The sequence below is a fragment of the Staurois parvus genome, unplaced genomic scaffold (assembly GCF_062004578.1).
Source record: "Staurois parvus isolate SC_StPar_1 unplaced genomic scaffold, SC_StPar_1.0 ptg000056l, whole genome shotgun sequence".
NCBI classification, from domain to species: domain Eukaryota; kingdom Metazoa; phylum Chordata; class Amphibia; order Anura; family Ranidae; genus Staurois; species Staurois parvus.
In genome coordinates, this window is record NW_028317852.1 from 14,180,288 (window position 1) to 14,204,188 (window position 23,901).

General features: G+C 42.5%; 1 protein-coding gene across 1 annotated transcript; it reads left to right on the plus strand.

The window, feature by feature from the left end:
* The first annotated feature begins 5,499 nt into the window (after nt 1–5,499).
* On the plus strand, nt 5,500–6,890 carry LOC149470010 (olfactory receptor class A-like protein 1). The gene has a single exon (XM_089668373.1). The coding sequence runs from the start codon at nt 5,529–5,531 to the stop codon at nt 6,483–6,485; it is 957 nt and encodes a 318-aa protein (XP_089524499.1). The 5' UTR covers nt 5,500–5,528; the 3' UTR covers nt 6,486–6,890.
* Nucleotides 6,891–23,901: the final 17,011 nt, after the last annotated feature.

Here is a 23,901-nt window from a genome sequence, read left to right on the forward strand (position 1 = left end):
TTAGCCATCAAGGTGTGATGTGGTAACGCATACGTTAACATTGCCACAGTATACCGTATTTTCCGCCGTATAAGACGACTTTTTAACCCATGAAAATCTTCTCAAAAGTCGGGGGTCGTCTTATACTTGGTGTCAGGGCGGCACTTTTTCGGGGGGCGGCGGCAGCACCAACGGAAGGGACACTAAGTACAGGGGCGGGCAGGGGGCTGCTGTTTCTTACCTCCGGTCCCAGTCCCACGACGATCCAGTCCAGGAAGCGCGGCTGCTCCTTCATTCAGTTCGGCCGCTCCCTCACTCGATGTTCGCCCGGCCGCTCAGCTCCGCCTCCTCGCAGGTGATTGGCCACCAGAACCGTAGCTCAGGAAAGGCACACAGGCGGCCAGTCACCTGCGAGGAGGCGGAGCCGAGCGGCCCCGCAAACAACGAGTTAGGGAGCGGCCGCTAAGTGTTCCGTGCAGATGGTGCTGTTGCAACAACATATGCTGGCTGCAGCAGCACCATGCTGGAACAGGGGACAGCAAGTGTCAGTGGGAGGAATAGTGCCCCATCATTGGTGTCACTGATACTAATGATGGGGCATTATTCCTCCCACTGACACCAATGATGGGGCACTATTCCTCCCCCCACTGACACCAGCGATGGGGCACTATTCCTTCCCCCCACTGACACCAACGATGGGGCTTTATTCCACCCCCCACTGACACCAATGATGGAACACTATTCCTTCCCCCCACTGACACCAATGATGAGGTACTATTCCTCCCACTGACACCAATGTTGGGACACTATTCCTCCCACTGACACCAATGATGAGGTACTATTCCTCCCACTGACACCAATGTTGGGACACTATTCCTCCCACTGACACCAATGTTGGGACACTATTCCTCCCACTGACACTAATGATGGGGCGCTATTCCTCCCACTGACACCAATGATGGGGTGCTATTCCTCCCACTGACACCAATGATGGGGCGCTATTCCTCCCACTGACACCAATGATGAGGTGCTATTCCTCCCACTGACACCAATGATGGGGCACGATTCCTCGTTCTGACACCAATGATGGGGCGCTATTCCTCCCACTGATACCAATGATGGGGCACGATTCCTCCCACTGACACCAATGATGGGGCACGATTCCTCCCACTGACACTAATGATGGGACACTATTCCTCCCACTGACACCAATGATGGGACACTATTCCTCCCACTGATACCAATGATGGGGCACTAATCCTCCCACTGACACCAATGATGGGGCACGATTCTTCTCACTGACACCAATGATGGGGCACTATTTCTCCCACTGACACTGATGGGGTACTATTCCTCCCACTGACACTAATGATGGGACACTATTCCTCACACACTGACACTAATGATGGGGTACCATCATTGTTGTCAGTGGGAGGAATAGTGCCTCATCATTGGTGTCAGTGGGAGGAATAGTGTCCCATCATTGGTGTCAGTGGGAGGAATAGTGCTCCATCATTGGTGTCAGAGCGAGGAATCGTGCCCCATCATTGGTGTCGTGGGAGGAATAGTGCCCCATCATTGGAATACCATACTGAAATACCATACCATATTGAAATCAAATCTGATGTTTTTTAATTTTTATTTGGTGTGCGTTGGAAGAGGGGTAGTCTTATACGGCGAGTATAGCCCAAACCCTATATTTTAACAGGAAAAGTAAGAGGTCGTCTTATATGCCCAGTTGTATTTTACGCCGGAAAATACGGTATATTAAATACATTGCATGCATTGTGATGCAATTAAATGTTTTGAAATGTATGTGTTTTGCTCTGTTTGCTTTTAAAATGTTTCACTTCATTTAATTAAATATATGTAAAATTTTCTTCTTACTCTTACTTTGTGGCATTAAATAATATTTATTCTTTCCTATTTCTGTTTCTAATGCTAACATACTGTATATTACATGTGTTGAGGTACCAATCATTATGAATGTCACCACAATGCACTACGATAACATAGCTCTGATACAAATACTTGGTAGTTTGGTGCAATGCATGGTAATGTGTTACTGTGCATTGTGTTGAATCAGAAAACATGCTGCATGTCCATTTTTTGTCCTTTCTGGTATGTTGGCAGCTCATTAAAAATTAATGTGGTTCTAAAGCCAAAACATTTTTGCCTTAATGCATTTATTGCATTAAAGCGGAGCTCCACCCAAAAGGGGAAGTTCCGCTTTAAGCCTTTGTCCCCCACTCCCCATTAAGGATTAGCACCTTTGGGGAGTGGGTACCCGAATTTGACAGGTACCCGCTCCCACTTTGCTGCGATCGCCTAAATGATCGGAAGTGGAAATTGTCCTCCCCCCCCTCCCTCCCCGTAGTCTTCTGGGACACGTGACAGGTCCCAGAAGACTATGGGGCCATTCACAAATCGCAGCTCTTCTTGCACATGGGCACCACGCTGTCACAGCCGGGTGCCCACACTGAAGATGCCAGCGCCATGGAGAGAAGACGGCCAGTGAAACCAGCGGTGGTGAAGACACCATGGGACTGAAGGACAGGTAAGTGGCTTTATTTGAAAAGTCAGCAGCTACAGTTTTTGTAGCTACTGACTTTTATTTTTAAAAAAAAGTTTAGGTTAAAGTATTGCCCCTGACCCCCCTGACACTTACCTAATCTCAATCCAGCACAAGACAGGTGTCTCTCCTCTTCTCCCTGCTCTGACAAGCATTTCTATGGTCTAAGCGGAAGACATTGGTTTCCACTTCTTTCAGTCAAATCCTATGAAGAGGCAGTGGGGGAGCAGTGCAGAGATTGAGCATGCATTTTATAATGGTAGTCATGTCCATATAGTTTCTAATTTTTATTTTTACATCAATTTATTTTTTATATGTATGCTCCTGTGGTGTATTTTGTTTTTATTACACTGCTTGATCACTACAGGTTCCTTTTGTTTTTATATCATCTTTTGTTTTTATATTATTAATTGTTTTCATATCATTTATACATTTTTATTTGTGTATGATTTGTATTTTATCATGCTGTAAGGAATTTTATCCTGCTTATGGTTCATTAATATATATTGTAATTTGTCTGTGACCAATTGATCCCCCATATCTGCTAAGACCAAGGATTTTTATACATATATATATATTTTAGTACCCCTTGATGGGGTATATGTATATTTATTTATACATTCTTCATCAGTTATATTAGTATCTCACTCATTATATGGTTATTAGTTCCATTAAACCATTTTTTATGAGCTTCAGTGCCGCTGGTACTTATGGTTCCTCTAGACCACAACAAGATGACGACTGCGGCTCTTTGCAGTAATGTTTTCCTCATAATACATTTCTTTGTTGTTTTAAAAGTATTCCCTTATATATTTGTAACATAAATTGTATTCCAGAATTTATATCCCCCTTTCGTGGGTGGTTTTATTGTGCAATTTGGCTCCGGTCCTTTCAAGTATCAGTGTGGAGATCACTGGTCTTCTTCAAAATGGCGCCTGACAGCGCACACGCTTGGGGTTATGTAAGACTTGCAATGATGTTGGTAACAGGCATATCCCTTTGATAACATGCATGAGCACGAAACGCATCAGCGAGGAGCCTGCCGTACTGACGTCACGCCGCCGCGTCCTCACACCGCCGCGGCCATTTTTGTGAATGTTGCTGCTAGCTTTTTTTCTCTGTTACCCACGTGGATGTCTTTTACTATATGCAATAAATAATTACTACACTATAAGCGCTCCTGCCATGGATAATTTTTGCAAGCTATTTTCCTTATGGTGGATTATGTTATTCCTGCTGGCTCTGTCCATGGTGGAGAGGCTTCCTGAGCCATCCCTGTGATGCAGTTAGAGGCCAATGGTGGTGTCGGAGTCATCCCTGTAATGCTGTGAGAAGCCAGTGGTGTTTTTCCTGTCTCCATACCATGATCTTTCTGATGGAAGTTTTCCCTACCTGTGGAGGAGCTGGATATATTACTATGCGCATTTAATATGTGCTTCTGGTGAGTGCATTCATACAGCATTACCTAGCACGGCATCACTTTCACCTATTCATCACGGAGATTTCTTGGACACTTTTTTGCTACTCATCCAAATAATCATATCTTATACTGGACTGTTCACTATTGTCACTTTATATTTATTTACAAATATCACTTACTCGCTGTTATTCTGCGGGACGCTTATGCAATATTATTCAAGTCAGCGCTAATTTTGAGCGCCTCACTTTGAATCTGCCACCATTGTCACTTTTTAGTTGCTTCCCAAGAAGAATCCCAAGGGGTCCAAGAATAGGAGGTTTGGGGCCACTCTGTGCAATTCCATTGCATTGAGCGCGTAAGTATACACCTCTTTTTTATTAAAAAAAATATTAAGACTTGACAATCACTTTAAAAATGCAAAACACAACATGTGTTAACACAATGCACCATAATGTCAAAAAGTGAATGGGTACAAAAATACATTCTAGACACAAAGTAAAACTCACAGGAAACAGCCAAAATGGTGTAGGATTGAATATGAACATATTTAAAATATTACATTCTTAAACTGTATTTGTAATGGTAATATGTTGGTGTCGGTTGTGCATTAGCTCCTTTTAAACAATGTATATGGATAAAATTTCAGACTGTAGCTGCTTTGTCAAAACTGACAGTTTGGCTTTAATCTACAACTCCCTACATGCAATGTGTTCTAATAAATGCAAGAACATCTCTTAGCATGTGCTTGTTCAGAAATCCCAAATCCCTATCTCTGCTCCAAAGAAGTCTGCACACACCTCTTCCTTCTGTAAATCAAATGGGTGCTGAATCTTAGGGAGCCTGCTGCTAGGTAAATGAAACATTATGAAGGAGATAGGAAATATCAAGAGAGTACAAAGGAAAAAATCTAATTTATAATGATTAGGAGAGGTATCAATAACAAAAGGTTAGAATAACTGTGTCTTGGAAGTTTGGAAAATAAATAAATGTAATAGTGATTTATTTCATTTGTGAAGATTCTGTATATCCAAGGTCAGTGGAGAAACTTTTTAACAAAGAACTGTACAAAAGACAAGGAGACATTGGTCGTGTGTAAACATAATGAGATTATGTCATCAGTAAAGGATGATGCTTTCTATAGCAAAAGTAAACCGGCTGTTGAATGCTTTGCTACAGAAGACAGGAAAGGTAAAATCAATAACTGAATATGTTTTATAACTACTGTTGTGAAAAGTTGTAAACTTCAAAATGGCGCCCGACCGCGCACACGCTCGGGGCTATGTAAGACTTGCAATGACGTTGGTAACAGGCATATCCCTTTGATAACATAGTAAACTATTATGATGTACAATTGAGTGATTTTATTTTTCCTGTGTATCGCAATATGTCCATAGTTCTATGGAGCTGTTTGATTTGCTGTCTCTGGTCCAAAGACCCTTGAGTTTGTGACAGATTGAACTTGATGAAATTGTACTAAATATATTATGATCAGTAATGCAAAATATTATTTATCTTACAGATACTGGCCTGTAAAGAAGTTCTGTATTAAAGCACACAATGGGGCTCTGGCTTGTTCTTGATATAATTAGCTATCTTTCATTAGACATAATAGGAATTCCTGGCAATCTCATAATTTTATTTGCTTTTGTGCACACCTTTCACAACCATGGCAAAATAACCACTGGAGAAATTATCCTCTGTAAACTGGCTTTATCTAATCTGCTAGTGATACTGACATGGGGGCTGCCAGTCACTCTACAGTCTACTGGAACCTATATGGTATTTGGTGATTTATCCTGCCAGATAAACCTTTACCTTTACTGTGTAGGAAGAGCCATGTCTGTCAGCATTACTTCCTTGCTAGGATGTTTTCAGTGTATTTCTATCACTCCATCCCACGAACGTTGGATGAATACAAAGAAGAAGCTCCTTGACTCTCTATTCCCAATAATGCTCTTTCTCTGGACTTTCAATCTCATCATAAGTAGTACTCGTTTGGCCTACTCTACAGCTTCTATCAAGAACATTACTTCCAGATACATTATGAGTTACAATTTCTGCTTTGTGATCTTTCCAAATTATCTGATTTACTTGGGGAATGGCGTGATCTATGTTGTTCGGGATTTGTTCTTTTTGAGCCTAATGATGCTATCCAGTGGTTATCTGCTTTATGTTTTCTACCAGCATGGTAAACAGGTTACATGTACTTCATCTCTGAACACCAAACATGCTGAGATTCGCGCTGCCAAAGCTGTCTTTACATTAGTCATGATGTACATAGTCAGTTTTGGTCTAGACAACTTGTTTTGGATTCTGACTCTCTGTACTTTTTCACTATCTCCACGTTTTACTGATGCACGTATTTTTTTTGATTCTTGTTACTCTGCTATTAGCCCCATTGTAATTATTCTAACTAACAGGAAAGTCCAAATGGGTCTTAAATGTTTAAGAAAGAAAAATGAACTTCAAGTTGTAGAGTCCATTTCAACCCATATGGCTAAGAAGAGATATTAGTATTAGCATCTACAGTCAAAAAGGAAAGACTTTTCTGCCTTTTAATGCTATGCAAAAGCAGCGGTTTCTCATGGATCCTCACAGTTTACTATTCACCCAGAAGTAAGAATTACCCAGGGATACTCAATATTCAATTAAATGTGGAAACCCCCTTTAAAATGGTAGGATTTATCCAAACCAGTGAGTCCTGCTTTCTAATCTGCAATTGATTGGCCTGAGATGGACTTATATTGTTAGGGTGGCAGTATGTGACATGTGCTAGAGGTAATGGTAATTTCATAGATTACATCCAATCATTTGTCCTCATTGTTTGCTTATCCCCTATAAATGTATTTCTGGTAGGTGGACATTGAATAGTTTGATCCTTTTAATGCATATGCGTGCCTAATAAATGTGCACCGTAGATGTGCTATTTTTTATTTCTCATTATTATATACTGCATAAACTTATTTGTGGAATAGCTTGCACTCTAAAGTCATTGACATTAGAGGAAGGAAATCCAAAAGTGGTCAGTTATACTTTTCCTAATTATCTATTATCTGCTGGTGGACTGACATCTATCAATAAAATGATTTAAAACATAAATAATGTGGTCTCTAAAGCTAATTAATTAAAGCTGAACTCTAGACATATATAAAAGACATTATTAAATGCAGTTCTATATTCATAAATACATTTTTTTTTGCAAGCAGTGTAAGCACCTACATTTTTACATTGCAAGAAACTCTGTCTTTATTGAAGTAAAAGCACACATACAGAAACTCAAAAAAGAAGATATTAAAATAAAATACCATATTGTCATATAATGAACTAATAAATGATAGGGTATGGTACATACAAACATTTAAAGAATGATACAAACTTGAGACTTGTGTTGGTGCACAGAGACATTGATATAGAAATTACAGCATAACAGGAGTCAATAAAAACCACAGCCCTGGATAGCAGCCATCCTATGGCCAAGGTCTGCTGGAGACTCAGCAACCCTCTGTGTAGGGATGGAAAAGAGAAAGAGGGGTACCAGTCTGCATCATGCCTGATGCATGGTAGGACAGCTGAGAGCCTATGGTTCCTTTGGACTTACTGATGATCCTATACTGATATCACCCCTGCACAAGAAACATTCTCATGTACAGTGGGGATCGAAAGTTTGGGCACCCCAGCTAAACATTTGTATTAATGTGCATAAAGAAGCCAAGGAAAGATGGAAAAATCTCCAAAAGGCATCAAATTACAGATTATACATTCTTATAATATGTCAACAAAAGTTAGATTTTATTTCCATCATTTACACTTTCAAAATAACAGAAAACAAAAAAATGGTGTCTGCAAAAGTTTGGGCACCCTGCAGAGTTAATATCTTGTACTGCCCCCTTTGGCAAGTATCACAGCTTGTAAACACTTTTTGTAGCCAGTCAAGAGTCTTTCAATTCTTGTTTGAGGTATCTTTGCCTATTCTTCCTTACAAAAGTCTTCCAGTTCTTTAAGATTTCTGCGCTGTCTGTCACGCACTGCTCTTTTAAGGTCTTTCCATAGATTTTCAATTATGTTGAGGTCAGGAGATTGTGAAGGCCATGGCAAAACCTTCAGTTTACGCCTCTTGATGTAATCCCCCGTGGATTTCGAGGTGTGTTTAGGATCGTTATCCATTTGTAGAAGCCATCCTCTCTTTAACTTCAGATTTTTCACAGGTGGCATCAAGTTACCATCCAAAATTTGCTGAAATTTTATTGAATCCATTTTTCCTTCTACTCGTGAGATGTTCCCTGTGCCACTGGCTGCAACACAACCCCAAAGCATGATTAATCCAACCCCATGCTTAACAGTTGGACAGAGGTTCTTTTCATTAAATTCTGTGCCCCTTCTTCTCCAAACGTACCTTTGCTCATTCCGGCCAAAAAGTTCAATTTTAACCTCATCGGTCCACAGAACTTGTTTCCAAAATGCATCAGGCTTGTCTATATGTTCATTTGCAAGGTTCAAACGATGATTTTTGTGGTGAGGACGTAGAAGAGGTTTTCTTCTGATAACTCTTCCATGAAGACCATATTTGTACAAGTATCTCTTTATAGTGGAATAGCGTACCACAACTCCAGTGTCTGCCAGATCTTTCTGGAGGGATCGTGCAGTCAAACGTGGGTTTTGAATTGTTTTTCTCACAATCCTGCGAGCTGTTCTGTCTGATATTTTTCTTGGTCTTCCAGATCTTGCTTTAACTTCCACTGTTCCTGATGACTGCCATTTCTTAATTACATTCCGAACAGAGGATATTGACATCTGAAAACGCTTTGCTATCTTCTTATAGCCTTCTCCAGCTTTGTGAGCGTCAACTATTTTCAGTTTCAGTTTTCTAGACAACTGCTTAGAAGAACCCATGGTGCTGATTGTTGGGGCAAGGTCAGATGAGTCTGGGCATTTAAAACCTTTGAGACTGACATCACCTGGTCATCCCAGACGATGATTGAGAACAATCCATGACACTGGCAGGTCTCAGCTTGGCAAAGGGGGCAGTGCATGCTATGAATTCTGCAGGGTGCCCAAACTTTTGCAGACACCATTTTTTTGTTTTCTGTTATTTTGAAAGTGTAAATGATGGAAATAAAATCTAACTTTTGTTGACATATTATAAGAATGTCTAATCTGTAATTTGATGCCTTTTGGAGATTTTTCCATCTTTTCTTGGCTTCTTTATGCACATTAATACAAATGTTTAGCTGGGATGCCCAAACTTTCGATCCCCACTGTACATGTGGTGGAGAGTTATAGCCAATAGCCCCATAATTTATTGTATTTGGTAGGGCAGTCCTTATGAGTATAGTTGAGCTTCTTATACGGAAGGGTAAGATTGACTCCACTAACCTAGGAATGGAATGTGGAAGGGAGTGTCTGCATCCAAGCTGGCAATCAGTTTTCTTGCACTAAAAAGCACTTGGTGTAGGAATATTGTCATGTATTTTTCAGCATCTGGGTCATGGAATAGTCCTAAGATACACAGTTTAGAGTCTAGAGTCAAGGGTGAGCCCATTTGGTCATGTAGAAATTGCACCACTTGGAGGGCTGGGCAGGTCCACAACAGTTAGGAAAAAGTACCGTTAGGGTCAAAGCATCTGGGACACTCAGGGCTATGAGAGAGACAATATATAGCCACTCATATAGGGATAAAGTAGGCCCTGTATATTATATATAATTGTGTGAGTCAGTCTAACAGTTTGGGGGAAACCAGTTTGCAGCTGTCTAAGGCCCCTTTCCCAAGGGTAGTTAGATTTCAGCTTTTAGCTGTGGTTAGACGAACTTACCACAGCTAAATGCAGACAATGCATCCCTATGGCTCCATTCACACACTGCATTTAGCAACATTTTCATAACATACGGTTTTATGCATTTAGGAAAAATAAAGTTGACTGCGTCCAGGAGCAATGTACCACAGCTATCTGTACATAAATGCAGTTAATCGCAGTACAAAGAAAAAATAAGTAAACAGTTGCATTAGAAGAGGCAAGCATTTACTACTGCAGCTAAACGCAGCCATATATAAACGCACGTAAACACAATGTGCAAACACAAGTTATCTGTGTGTCAGGAGTGTTGGAATTTCAAAATAAAAAAACCTGCATTTACAAGCGGCAGAACAACTGCCCATGTGAAAGAGGCCTAAAGCTTCCTCCCATTCACCATCCTCTAGTCCTCCTACATCTCGCTCCCAGTGAATCTTAAGATGGTAAGCAAGTCTAATGGCAGAAGGTATGAGAAGACTGGAGGTCAATTGGTGGAGGTCAATTTCTTTAAGTCGGAGCTAAAGACTACCTCTAGCGTATGAAGGTTACTCAGGTCTGGAGGGGGCCCATGGAACCAGGCATTTAGGATGTGTCGCAACTGAAAATAGCGAAATAACATGAAGTTTGAAAGAGAAAACTCTTCCTTGAGCTCCTGAAACGCCCTGGGACCAGTCCCAGAGAGGACTTGGTATAGGTAAATTATGCCTCTAGAAGTCCATAGAGAGCAATCTGGTATGGCAGGAAGTTTAGGCAACTGGTTATTATACTAGAGGGGTGTATGGACATAAAGTGTAGCAGCAACAGTTTTGCACATAGCTATCTCCCAGATTCTTTGGTGATGATAGACCATGCTTTTACAGTCATGAGACTTTCAAGCTCCCTGCATACCCCGTAAACTAACCTGCAAAGATTGAGAAGCAAAATGGCCAATGGATGCACATACAAGGTCTGAGTATCGCTGTTTATCTGACTTATCTAAGTGAGAGAAGAGGGAGAGTAAGTACCCACATGTTTCCTTGTTTAGCCTCTAGCAAGTCTAGCAGTGCTCAGGCGGGGAGAGGGAAGAGCAGCACAAGGAGACAATTGTACTGTAATGCTCATGCGCTACAAGGATAATGCTGATAGAAGGACAGAGAAATTAGCTCATTAATTGCTTTTTTTCCTTTCACTGTCCATTCACAAAAACAAACACTTAAAAGACTTTTAAGTGTTACTTATCTGCAACATATTTGTGTATCTGTGTATCACCTGAGGCCAGTCACTTCACTGGGTATATATAAGTGTTTACAACCACTTCAACCAGTTCCTGCCCGGCCTATTGTCAAATGACAGCCAAGCAGAACTTTCCTCATTCCAGGTTGATGTCAAATTACACCCTCCCAGAACCTTCTTGCGGGTGGCCCGATCTGTCACCGGCTGTGTCTGCTGGATGACAGATCACTGTACAGTCCCTCTGCCGGTACCATGTAATAGCTGTGACCAATCACATCAGATCACATGACAATTGTATACAACTAATGGCTAAACTTTCATGCCATTCAATTGCTTACAATTGTGTTGCTAGCTGTGATTGGTCATAGTGATCACATAGTACAGACAGGGCCAGTCACATCTCATCTGCACCATGTGATTAGCTGTGGCGTTTTTGAAAAAATTATAACATAAGTTCTGGTAACATAAGGTACAGTGTTGCATTGCTGTGCAATTATCATTCCAAGTGTGACAGTACTGAAAGCTGAAAATTGGCCTGGGCAGGAAGAGGGTGAAACTACCTGGTATTGAAGTGGTTAAGGTTTTTATATCTCTAATCTATGGTGTGGAGGATGGTGACCCTGCTAGTGGGTTAATCATGTTTGGAACATCCTCAGACCTTGTACAAACCACATTTCCCTCATCTGAGAGTTTATATTTACTAGCTGCTAAAATATACCTGCAGTACCCCTATGATCTGTTAGAACACAAGGATTTTATATTGAAGGATTTCACCTTAAATACCCAATCATCAGCAAGGAAACATAAAACAGTTCTTTCACCTGCACATTTGGTTTAGATGATTGAATTCAGCCTAGCATCACCTAATTTAAAAGGCTAAGGGGAAATTTGCTTTACTTCAGTAATCAAAATCAGCCCTTATGAGTGAAATACAGAATCCTCAGTCACATGATTAAATGTAGCATTTCCTTTAGGTGTGGCCTGAACATTAGGAGTGTACACTCTAAGATGTTGTAAGTAGAAACATGGCAACATACTCTTTTAGGTGCAGGAACTTCCAATATGACCGTCCAAAGAGCAATAGGTCAAACACCAATGACACCTATTTTTGCCATCACACAAAAAATACTGCCAAAGTCCTGCCTAAAGACCATACTGTGCTAATGCGTTTCACCCTTTCGGCCATTATCGTAGAGGCAGAGGCTTGCACAGTCTTGTTTGGCAATTACTCTGCTCAAATACTTCCTGTTGATTAATTTAATTGAGCTTTGGTAAAAAAAATCTCACTCCCATGAACAGCCCCGTCTCCAGAATTAAGCTTGTAAGGGTGAAATGCATTAGAGAAGGGTCGTCTTAACCACTTCCATACAGGGCACTTTTACCCCATTCCTGCACAGGACAATTTTCAGCTTTTAGTGCTGTCGCACGTTGAATGACAATTGAGCAGTTGTACCCATATGAAATTTTTTATAATTTTTTCCCACAAATAGAACTTTCCTTTGGTCGTAATTAATCACCCCTGGGTTGTTTTATTTTTTGCACTATAAATGGAAAAAGGCCAAAAATTTAGAAAAAAAATAAGGATTTCTTTGCTTCTATTATAAAATTTTGCAAATAAGTAATTTATCTTCATAAATTTAGGCAAAAATGTATACTGCTACATAATTGTGGTAAAAAAACCCAAATCACTATATTATTTAGTTTGTGTGAAAGTTATAAAGTCTACAAGCTATGGCACCAATCATTGCAAATTGATCACACCTGAAGCACTGTTGGTCTATTTCATATCTTGAGGCCCTTACATGCTAGGAAAGTACAAATAGCCCCCAAAAGACCCCTTTTTGGAAAATAGACAGTTCAAAGTACTTAGTAAAAGACATGGTGAGTTATTTGAAGTTGTAATTTTTTTCCACAATTCTTTGGAAAATGGTAAATTATTTTTTTTTTCACACATAATTGTCAAAATAACAAGTTATTTCTCACACCTGGCATAGACATACTTGCAATTGCACCCCAAAACACATTCTGCTACACCTCCTGAGTATTGTGAAACGACGTGTGAGACTTTTCTACAACCTGGCCACATACAGAGACCCAAGGTCCAAGTAGTACCTTCACACATTGTAGGAGCATAGAAGTGGCATAAATTACACATCTAATTTCCTGACTACCTACCACAGTTTTGAAGGCCCTGGAGCACCAGGACGGTGCAAACACCCACAAAATGACCCCATTCTGGAAAGAAAACATCCCAAGGTATATTTTATAAGGCATAATGAGTCTTTTGAACATGTTATTTTTTTCCAAAAGTCTTTAGAAAATGTGGAAAGAAAAATGAAAACTTTTTTTTTTCACACAAAGTTGTCAATTTATAAAATATTTATAACACACAGCATGTACATACCAAGAAATATGCCCCAAAATGCATTCTGCTACTCCTTCTGAGTATAGCGAAACCACATATGTGAGACTTTTCCACAGCTTGAGCACATACAGAGATCCAACATCTAAGTAGCACCTTCATGCATTCTAGGAGCATAAAAGGGGCATAAATTACACATCTAATTTCCTGACTACCTATCACAGTTTTGAAGGCCCTGGAGCACCAGGTTGGTGGAAACACCCACAAAATGACCCCATTTTGGAAAGCAAACATCCCAAGGTATATTCTATCAGGCATAATGAGTCTTTTGAACATGTTATTTTTTTTCCAAAAGTTTTTAGAAAATGTGGAAAGAAAAATGAAAACTTTTTTTTTTCACACAAAGTTGTCAATTTATAAGATATTTCTAACACACAGCATGTACATACCAATAATTATACCCCAAAATGCATTCTGCTACTCCTTCTGAGTATGGCGATATCACATGTGTGAGATTTTTCCGCAGTCTAGCCACATACTGAGACCCAACATCCATGCATTCTAGGAGCATAAAAGGGGCATAAATTACACATCTAATTTCCTGACTACCTATCACAGTTTTGAAGATCACAGGCACCAACACAATGGAAAAAAACAAACAAAATTACCACATTTTGGAAAGAAAACACTCCAAAATATATTCTTTGAGGCATAATGAGTCTTTTGAACATGTCATTTTTTTCCACAAGTTTTTAGAAAATGTGGAAAGAAAATAAAAAAGTATTTTTTTTTAAGTTGTCAATTTATAGGATATTTCTTCTATACTCAAAAATACATTTTACTACTCCTCCTGAACATGATAATACCACATGTGAGACTTTTTCACAGCCTAGCTAAAGAAAGGATAAGCAAAAGATTACCTGTGGTTTTAGAAAAGCATTGGACCAGGAAGCAGGCAACAACCACAGGATTCGACCAGGCAGCAGGCAGGAATATGGTGGATAAACAAGCCAGAGTCAGAACAGGCAGCAGACAGAGATCCAGGCAGAAGGAAGAAACATAGTCCATAAAAAGTCCTGGGTCAGTACAGGCAGAGATATGGTCAGCACAGCCAAAGTATTGGTCCAGGCAGCAGGCAGGAACATGGTCTGAAAAAGTCTTGGGTCAGTACAGGTAGCAAAAGGAGATATGGTCAGCACAGCCAAAGTATTGGTCCAGGCAACAGGCAGGAACATGGTCCATAAAAAGTCCTAGGTCAGTACAGGCAGCAAGCAGAGATATGATTAGCACAGCTAAAGTATTGGTCCAGGCAGCAGGCAGGAACATGGTCCAAAAAAGTCTTGGGCCAGTACAGATAGCAAAAGGAGATATGGTCAGCCCAGCCAAAGTATTGGTCCAGGCAACAGGCAAGAACATGGTCCATAAAAAGTCCTGGGTCAATGCAGGCAGAGATATGATCATCACAAAGTATTGGTCCAGGCAGCAGGCAGGAACATCAGGCTTAGGGCCTTGGTCAGGTAGGTCCGGGGCACAGGGGTAGAGGCTTCGTTCCACACAATCTCTGCAAAGCCTCCGGACAAACAGACCCTGTTCCGGGAATTACAAAACCCGGAGAAATCAAAAAACAGTTTTTTCTCTATTCTGAAGCCCCTCACATATCTGAGACCCCTGTGTTATCTTGAATCCCACTACTGCAGTAGCAGGGCAAAAGATCAATCCAAGCAGCAGGCAAAAAACATTGTCGATTTAACAGGCCGAGGTCAGTCCAGGAGGAAGGCATAAATGTGGTTGATAATCCAGATGGCAGGCAGAACCATAGTCGATAAACAAGCCATGGTCAGTTCCAGTGGAAGGCAGAAATGTGGTTTAGAAGCAATTCAGATGGCAAACAGAGGCATTGTCGGTAAACAGGCCAGGGTCAGTTAAGGTGGAAGGCAGAGGCATGGTAAATCCAGGCAGTAGGCAAAAGATCAACACAGATAATAAAAATGGGGAAATTGCAGGCTGTTGAAAATATGAGAAATTAATATCTTACTAAAGTGTGATAATGTCTGAAGCAGTCTCCGATGCACAGGCCTGGTTGGGAGGGACATTGAGGACAATGAAAACGAATGTCTTTCCTAACTCCCCTTCTGTTGCATACCTTACATTTTTTTCAATGTCTTCTTCCTGTTTCTGATGGTGGAATAATCTCAGGGAAATGGCATTCATGCAGTCTGCTGACACAATTGGAGTGAATGGTTTGTGGTGGAGATCCTTGCTGATAGATTAGGGCAGTGAATTTGAGGAAGGGGGTAGGTCTTTCAATTGATTTTTGATAGGTGATGAATGAATTATAAGAGGCCATGTGGAAAAATTATATTGCAACTTTTTTGTACCAGTAGAGGGACTTCCTTGTTGATAAGTATGGCTGCAGAATCTGATCGTTTAAATCCACCTCCCCCCATGAATTGATTATAATTGTGGATACACTCTGGCTTTTGGACGGGACCTTGTCCTCTATGAATTTCCACCATGATATCATTATGGATAGTGGACAGGACATAAACATCTCTCCTATCCTTCCACTTCACGGCCAGCACTTCCTTGTTCCTAAGACTTGCAGATTTGTGTTAACTAAATTTTGTGAGAAGCCTTTCCTGTTTGTTCAAGCAGTACCGCAGGCCATCGTTTTTTCAAGGTACAGGTGGCGGAAAAGGGGCAGGCTTGTATAATAATTGTCTAGGTAGATGTGATACCCCTTTTGGAAAAGTGGAAAGGCCAGGTCCCAGACAATTTTTCCACTTGTGCCAATGTAGGTTGGGCACCCAGGGGGCTGGAGCTGGGAGTCTTTGCCTTCATACACGCGAAAGGCATGCACATATCCCGTGGCACTTTCACACAGCTTGTTGAGCTTCAGTCCATACCTGGCCCTTTTACTGGGAATATATTGCTTGAATCCCAGCCTGCCAGTAAAGTGAACACACAGATATTTTGGTCAGAGACATAAAGTTCCGAAAATATTCTAGAAAAGCCTGGCTGATCTCGGGGAGGGCACTGGGAATTATCACTGAAATGCAGCAAGCGCATTATCATGTCATAACGTGGCCTGGAAATTACAGATGAAAAGATAGGAATGTGATGGATGGGGTGGGTGGACCAATACGAATGTAATTACATTTTTTTGTAAGCCCCATGTTGACCATAAGGCCCAAAAACAATTTAAGCTCCTCTACTGTTAGCCATCTCCACTCGAATGGACGGGCATAGCATTAATTGGGGTTGTCTGTGATATACTGTTGGGCAAATAGGTTAGTTTGATCGACAACTGATTGAAGGAAATTATCAAGGAAAAATAAATTTAAAAAATCAATTGGGGAAACATTTTCTGTGTTGGGCTGCATGCCTGGTTGTGTGGTGAAAAGGTAGACTGTAGCTGATCCTGAGATGGAAGGCAGCCACAGAGGGTTTGCCAGAGCATCTGGGAGGTATGTTTGGACCCTGACTCTTGGGGTCTGGCGTGATATCCCAGTGCTGGTACTGGGCCTGTCATCCTGGGGTCTAGCTCTGTTGGCATTTGCTGACTGACCATTTGGGTGTAATAGCATTGGTATATTGATGCTGCTCATTGTTGCCTGCTCTTCAGAGCGTCTTACTCTTTTAGGAGGGACTGCTTCCTCTTCTGATTCGGTCACCGATCCACTGCTTTCTATTGGCTCGTAATCCAAATCAGAATCGGACAGTGAGAGCTCCCTGCTGCTCTCGTCCGTCATGCTGAGTATTTGGAAAGCCTCTTCACTAGAGTAATATTTTTTTGACATGTTGGCAGTATGTCAGGCAACTGTAATGGGTACACTACTGACGGGCTGCAGTGATGGTGGCTCTGTTATGGGTACTCTGATGACAGGCTGATGATAGGTACACTGACAGGCTGCACAGTTGTATGCGTTGACAGGTACACTGATAGGCTTCCCTTATGAATGTGCTGACAGGTACACTGATGGGCTGCTGGACAGGTACACTGATGGGCTGCTGGACAGGTACACTGATGGGCTGCTGGACAGGTACACTGATGGGCTCTGCTGGACAGGTACACTGATGGGCTCTGCTAGACAGGTACACTGATGGGCTCTGCTAGACAGGTACACTGATGGGCTCTGCTAGACAGGTACACTGATGGGCTCTGCTAGACAGGTACACTGATGGGCTCTGCTAGACAGGTACACTGATGGGCTCTGCTAGACAGGTACACTGATGGGCTCTGCTAGACAGGTACGCTGATGGGCTCTGCTAGACAGGTACGCTGATGGGCTCTGCTAGACAGGTACGCTGATGGGCTCTGTGGACAGGTACGCTGATGGGCTCTGCTGACAGGCTGCACTGATGGGCTGTGCTAGCAGGTATGTGATGGGCTGTGCTAGCAGGTATGTGATGGGCTGTACTGACAGATACACTGATGGGCTGCATGACAGGTACACCGATGGGTTGTGCTGACAGGTACGTGATGGGCTGTGCTGACAGGTACACTGACAGATTGGTGACAGGTACGCTGATGGACTGGTGACAGGTACCATAAATGCTGATGGTCTAGTGACAGGTACGCTGATGGACTGGTGACAGGTACCATAAATGCTGATGGTCTAGTGACAGGTACGCTGATGGACTGGCGACAGGTACACTGATGGGCTGGCGACAGGTACACTGATGGGCTGGCGACAGGTACACTGATGGGCTGGCGACAGGTACACTGATGGGCTGGCGACAGGTACACTGATGGGCTGGCGACAGGTAGGTTGTTGGGCTGGCAACAGGTAGGTTGTTGGGCTGGCGACAGGTAGGTTGTTGGGCTGGCGACAGGTAGGTTGATGGGCTGGCGACAGGTAGGTTGATGGGCTGGTGACAGGTAGGTTGATGGGTTGGCGACAGGTAGGTTTATGGGTTGGCGACAGGTACACTGATGGGCTGGTGACAGCTACACTGATGGGCTGGCAACAGGTACGCTGATGTACTGGTGACAGGTACCAAGAATACTGATGGGTTGGTGACAGGTACGTTGATGGGCTGGCGACAAGTAGGTTGATGGGCTGGCGACAGGTAGGTTGATGGGCAGCTGTGACAGGTACACTGATGTGCAGCTGGCGACAGGTACACTGATGTGCAGCTGGCGAGAGGTACATTGATGTGCAGCTGGCGACAGGTACACTGATGGGCAGCTGGCGACAGGTACACTGATGGGCAGCTGTGACAGGCAATCAGGGCAATGTGGAGGCAATCAGTAGTGTGGTGCACAATACTAATAGCTGTAACTCACTGTTCCCCTTCTCCTCACACAGGATCCGTGTGTGAGGAGAAGAAGTGGTAACAGCAAGTTACCGCTATTTGTTTATAGTTGTGATCGGCTGTGATAAGACACAGCCGATCGCAGGGTAAACAGCCACTTTTATTGGCTGTTACCCTCATCAAGGATGCGCTGTGTCCATGGGACACAGCCGACGAGAGACAGGCCTGCTGCACGCCGCCGGGGGCGTCCACCCGGAGGGACGAGGTGTTTTGCCGGCCACCTTCGTACTATTGGCTGGGCGGGAACCGGTTAAGGTGGGACTTTGCAGCATATTTGTATGACTGTAAACAAACTTATGGCTGATGATATGGGTGCTTGGCATACTTTTTATTTATTCTACTAGTCTGTTGAAAATTGATATTTTCATCTGAACAGAATGGTTGTCAATAGTTGTCAATACAACACATTTGTCTTTAAAATATGACATTCCCATGAACCAGGCATCACAAAATGGTGGACCATGGTCCAGATGCAGACCGAGCTACTGTCCCATCCAGACCCGCAATCATGCTATTTAGGAGCCTTCCTTCCCCCTGGCTTCTGCTATGTCATTCTCAAGGCAAGGCAGGGGATAGAAATGAACAGGGAGCTGAAGGCACAGCCGCACTAGATGAATGGTGGGAGATTGCGGTAACTTTCCAGATTAACTAGCAGGTAATTGGTTGCTAGGCACTGGGCAGTGCTAGGAACCAATCACTATCTTATTATCAGGAAAAGTTAAGGTTGGCAGTGCTCTGCTCCCACCCTCCATCCAGTGCTGCCTCCTGGACACTGGCTGTGAAGGGGGGGTGGGGGGGAGGCAGGAAGAGGTGTGAAAGGGACACTGCTGTTCTATGTGGGGGGGATTTGAAGGGGGTAACAGATGTGATGGGTGCAGAGGACTATTGTGCTGGGTTGGGTTGATGTGAAAGGAGAGCAGTGCTGTGGTGGTAGGGAGGGTACTGTGAAAGGGGGCAAGTGGGGGGAAGATGGAAAGTGGAGCAGTGCTGTGGTGGGTGATGTGAAGGGGAGCAAGTGCTGGTGGGGAGAGGAGATGTGAAGGGAGACAGTGCTGTGTGTGGTGGTGGGGTCATATAAAGGGGGGCTTTGCTGTGGGTGGGCAATATAAAGGGGGGCAAGTGTTGTGGTGGGGAGATGTAAAGGGGGACAGTGCTGTGGGGGGATGCAAAGGGTGCAGTGCTGTGGAGGGGGAATGTAAACAGTGCAGTTCTATGGGGGGAGATGTATAGGGGAGCAGTAGGGATGTGAAGGGCCAATGCTATGGAAGGAGATCTTAAGGGGGGGAAGTGGCATGGGGGGATAAGATGTAAAGGAGGGCAATGCTGTTGGGGGGTGATTTGAAGGGGGGCCAGTTCTGTGGGTGGGGAGATGTGGTGTAAAGGGGGCAAGTGCTGGGGGGGTGATGTAAAGAGAGGAAAAGTGTTGTAGGGAGGGGTGATGTAAAGGAGACGCTGTGCTGTGGGGGAATGTAAAGAGGGGGCAGTGCTTTTTGGATGATGTAAAGGGGGGCATTGCTGTGGGGGGGTTTATGTGAAGTGGGCAGTGGACACTAATGTAAAGGAGAAACTGACGTGAAGTGGGTGACTGTGATGTGCGGGGGACTGAGGACACAGATGTAAGAACAGAATGAAGGGGCTCTGATGGGAAGGATTGGAGACATTGCACAAAAATGTGATTCGGACCTCTGCTGGAAGAAACTTTTACTCTATGAATTTTAATTCAATATCCCTGCTATAAACCATGCATCTCTTCTTACCCTGCAATTCTTTTATAAAAAGAATATTTTTGTCAGGTGAAGTACAGTCTTTGAATATTAATTAAACAGGTGTGAAAAATAAACATAAATTGGAATGCGCTAAAAAATTAAATAAAGAAAAGTCCATATATTGTGTAGAAAAAGTCCAAACACCATAAAACCACCCAGCATAAACAATAACCCCACAACAAAAAAGTCCATTGATATTAATGTGAAAAATTCAAACACCAACTAATCTTCTTATTCATTTATGACACCGTGCTAACTCCACCACCAGATAAATAGGATGAACTCACAAGAGCTTAATGCTGATCAAATTATAAATCAGCACAAGCGTATTTGCTCTGGGAGCGATGAATGAATCCAGATTATGAAGCAATACTCTGTGGTTTAAAAGTCATCCAGATACCAGGAGCAATACTCTGCAGCCACTCTGCAGCATGAACAGGACCCTTCATATAAAAACGATAAAAATATGCAGCGCTGTAAGATTAAACATAAATGAGTAGATAACAAATGATAAAAAGTTCAGATATGATATGATAAGAAGCTTCTAGATTATCAGAACATGTTAACGTGACTTCTGTGATGTATCGGCATCTGAAAAACTGGAATGCTCGTGACTCTTGTGGTAATAAACTGAGAGTAGGTTGCACTAACCAGATGCAGAAGCAAATGAAGCATGGAGTAATTAAGACCTACTCCTAGTACTCTGGAAATAGGTCACTGGATAGGTAGTTGTCATCTCAAATCTTGCCACTAGGTGTCATATCTCCCAGGACAGGCAAAGGCAGGAAATCCACAGACAACAGCAGCAGCCAATGGAGGTATTACCCAGGAAATCAGCCAGCAGATGAACAGGATATATGTAGCCACCTTCAAAAAAAGGCCCGGGCTCCCTCAGTATAAGAAAGGAGCCACAGGCCAGAAGCTTTGATAGTGTAGCAGGTTTTATTGGTATAGTAAAAAACATTAGTTACACTTACAGAGTAAAAATATGTCCACGGCCGTCCAGCACTGGCCGTGCAGTGAGTGAAGATATCTGGGGGGCACCTCTGACGCGTTTCGTGCGCTGTGCACGCTCTCAAAAAGGACCCTTCATATATCGATCATCCTCCAAGTGTATGGCAATACCATTCAGAAATAAAGAAAAGGCATGATGGTGCAGCAAGTTAAAACCGTTTACACTTATTAAAACTTAATTGCACTCACAAGTCAAGTGTCTACCCGACACTGGTGTACAAGCAAAGAAGGACAAGAGAGATGGATGAGCCCCGCTCACCGCGGACAACTTGCCGACAGCCACAGGGAAAGTCCTGATGTCATCCACTAAGCTCCGCCCTACGCGTTTCATGTCCTCAGATCTCATACGGTCCAAGAATATATTATGAAAGTGGATAAAGATACCAAGAATAAAAAGGTTAAGAAATACAATAGAGACACAGATGACTACAAAAATAATAGGGTGTATAAATGGCAAGACAATTTAAATGTTGTGGATTGTGATTCCAAACAATCTACACCTGAGAAAGTACCTGGTGGTGACCCCAAATCCCCTAAAAGTGTGAGAGCTTCTAGCTCTTCTCAGAGTAAACAAAATGTACAGTTTCAAGAACATACTAAAGAGCATTTAACCATGCTTGAAAGGAATAACCCCACTCAGGGGCCTTATTTTGAAGGGCGGGGGAGGTTTAATAGAGGCAATTTTGGCTACAGGAGACCAGATGGCTATAGGGGTAATTGGTTCAGAAGAGGAAGTTTTCAGGGGAATTTTTCCACCAGAGGGGGTTTTCAAGACCACAACAGAGATTGGGACTCAGGGATGAGGAATTATGGACCCAATTACAGAGGATGGAAGGGACAGGGCATGTATGGGGCAGGAAAAAATTTAGCAGATATAGAGGAAAGAGAGGAGGCAAGCGAAAAGAAAAGGAAAAGAGAATCATAGGTAATGGAATTTTTAACCTAAGTAATGTAGTTTTAACAGAGAGTGAACTGAGGGTATTAGATTTGGGACTGAAATATATACCTAGTACTAATGTGAATAAATTTGATGTTTTTATAGATATTTAAAAATTTGTGAGAAAAGTGAATATTGAAAAATTCTTTGAGTTAAATAAAAACAAAATAGATGATAATAAAGCACCACCAAGTACCTATCAACATAGTACTTTGAGAAATTCTTCGACATTTAATCCAAAAAATACGGGAAATGAATTTTTAGAGGTTTTTAAAAAAATAGTTGAGACAAATGTTAAAAATATGGAATTAAAAAATAAAAGGTATACCCCTAAAGAGATTGTACAAGGAATTAAGGATCTAGAAAAAAGAAAAGATATTATTATCAGGAGAGCTGATAAGGGAAGAAGTATTGTCATTTTAAATAAAAAGGATTATGAATTAGAGATGAGGAGACTTTTGAATATTGAGGACACTTATAAGATTCTGACATTGATTTCTAAGAGATTAAAAAATCGTTTGAAGCAGCTGATTAAGAAGGGGAAGGAATCTGGTGTTTTAAATGAAAAAGAGGAGGGGGCTCATGCGCGGCCGGCTCCGGGGATAGACGCTCACTGAAGAGAGCTCCGTCCGCCCGCCGGCCTGACACTGGCACACTACGGCCCCAGGGAATTATAAATAGCTCAAAAGAGCCCTTAACCCTTCGCCATCCGACAGGGCTATGACCCGCAGGAGGAAAGCGCTGAGTCACCCTGCTAAAATGACGAGTTTCTACACGGCACTCGCTCCCTGCAGCCAAGATGGCGCCAGCCCCCTGCAAAATGGCTCATCTGCCCAGCAACAGCAGCAAGGGGAGACCACAGACCACCAGGCTGCATATTATCCGGACCCCAGGCTGAAGGAATTCCTCTACCCAGGAGACCCTGTTGAGTCCTCCCCCCCCCTGTCTCCTACAACTAGCAGCCCGGCAAAATCCAGACCTAGGCTGGATATGGGATCACCCCCTGACAGACATCTACCTTCTCTCTCAGCTACTATACTTTCTGATACTGCTCCATTTTTAATTGAATCCTATCCTGCTTCTGACCAACCTATCACGGAGATTTCCATGAAGAACATGCTCCTTTCCCTGCGACAAACACTACAAAACGACCTGACGGCTTCATTATCCCAAATTTCCAATACGGTTCAAAACCAGGAAAAACGCATCCGCTATATTGCGAACAAATTAGGGGAAATGTGCACATAACGATCTTATAGACGCACATACAGACCATACGACAGACATCAAACAAATCAAGCTCAAACTAGCAGCCTTAGAAGATCGCTCCAGGCGGAACAACATTAAATTACGTGGGATTCCAGAATCCATAGCCACAGACGCCATTGTCCCTTTCATACAAAAATATATGAAAAATCTTATTCCCACCCTCACTGACGTGGAATTGGCTATTGATCGAGCACATTGAATTCCCAGAGACATATTGGCACGCATACATTTTTACCACATGAAGGAAAAAGTGATGATTGCA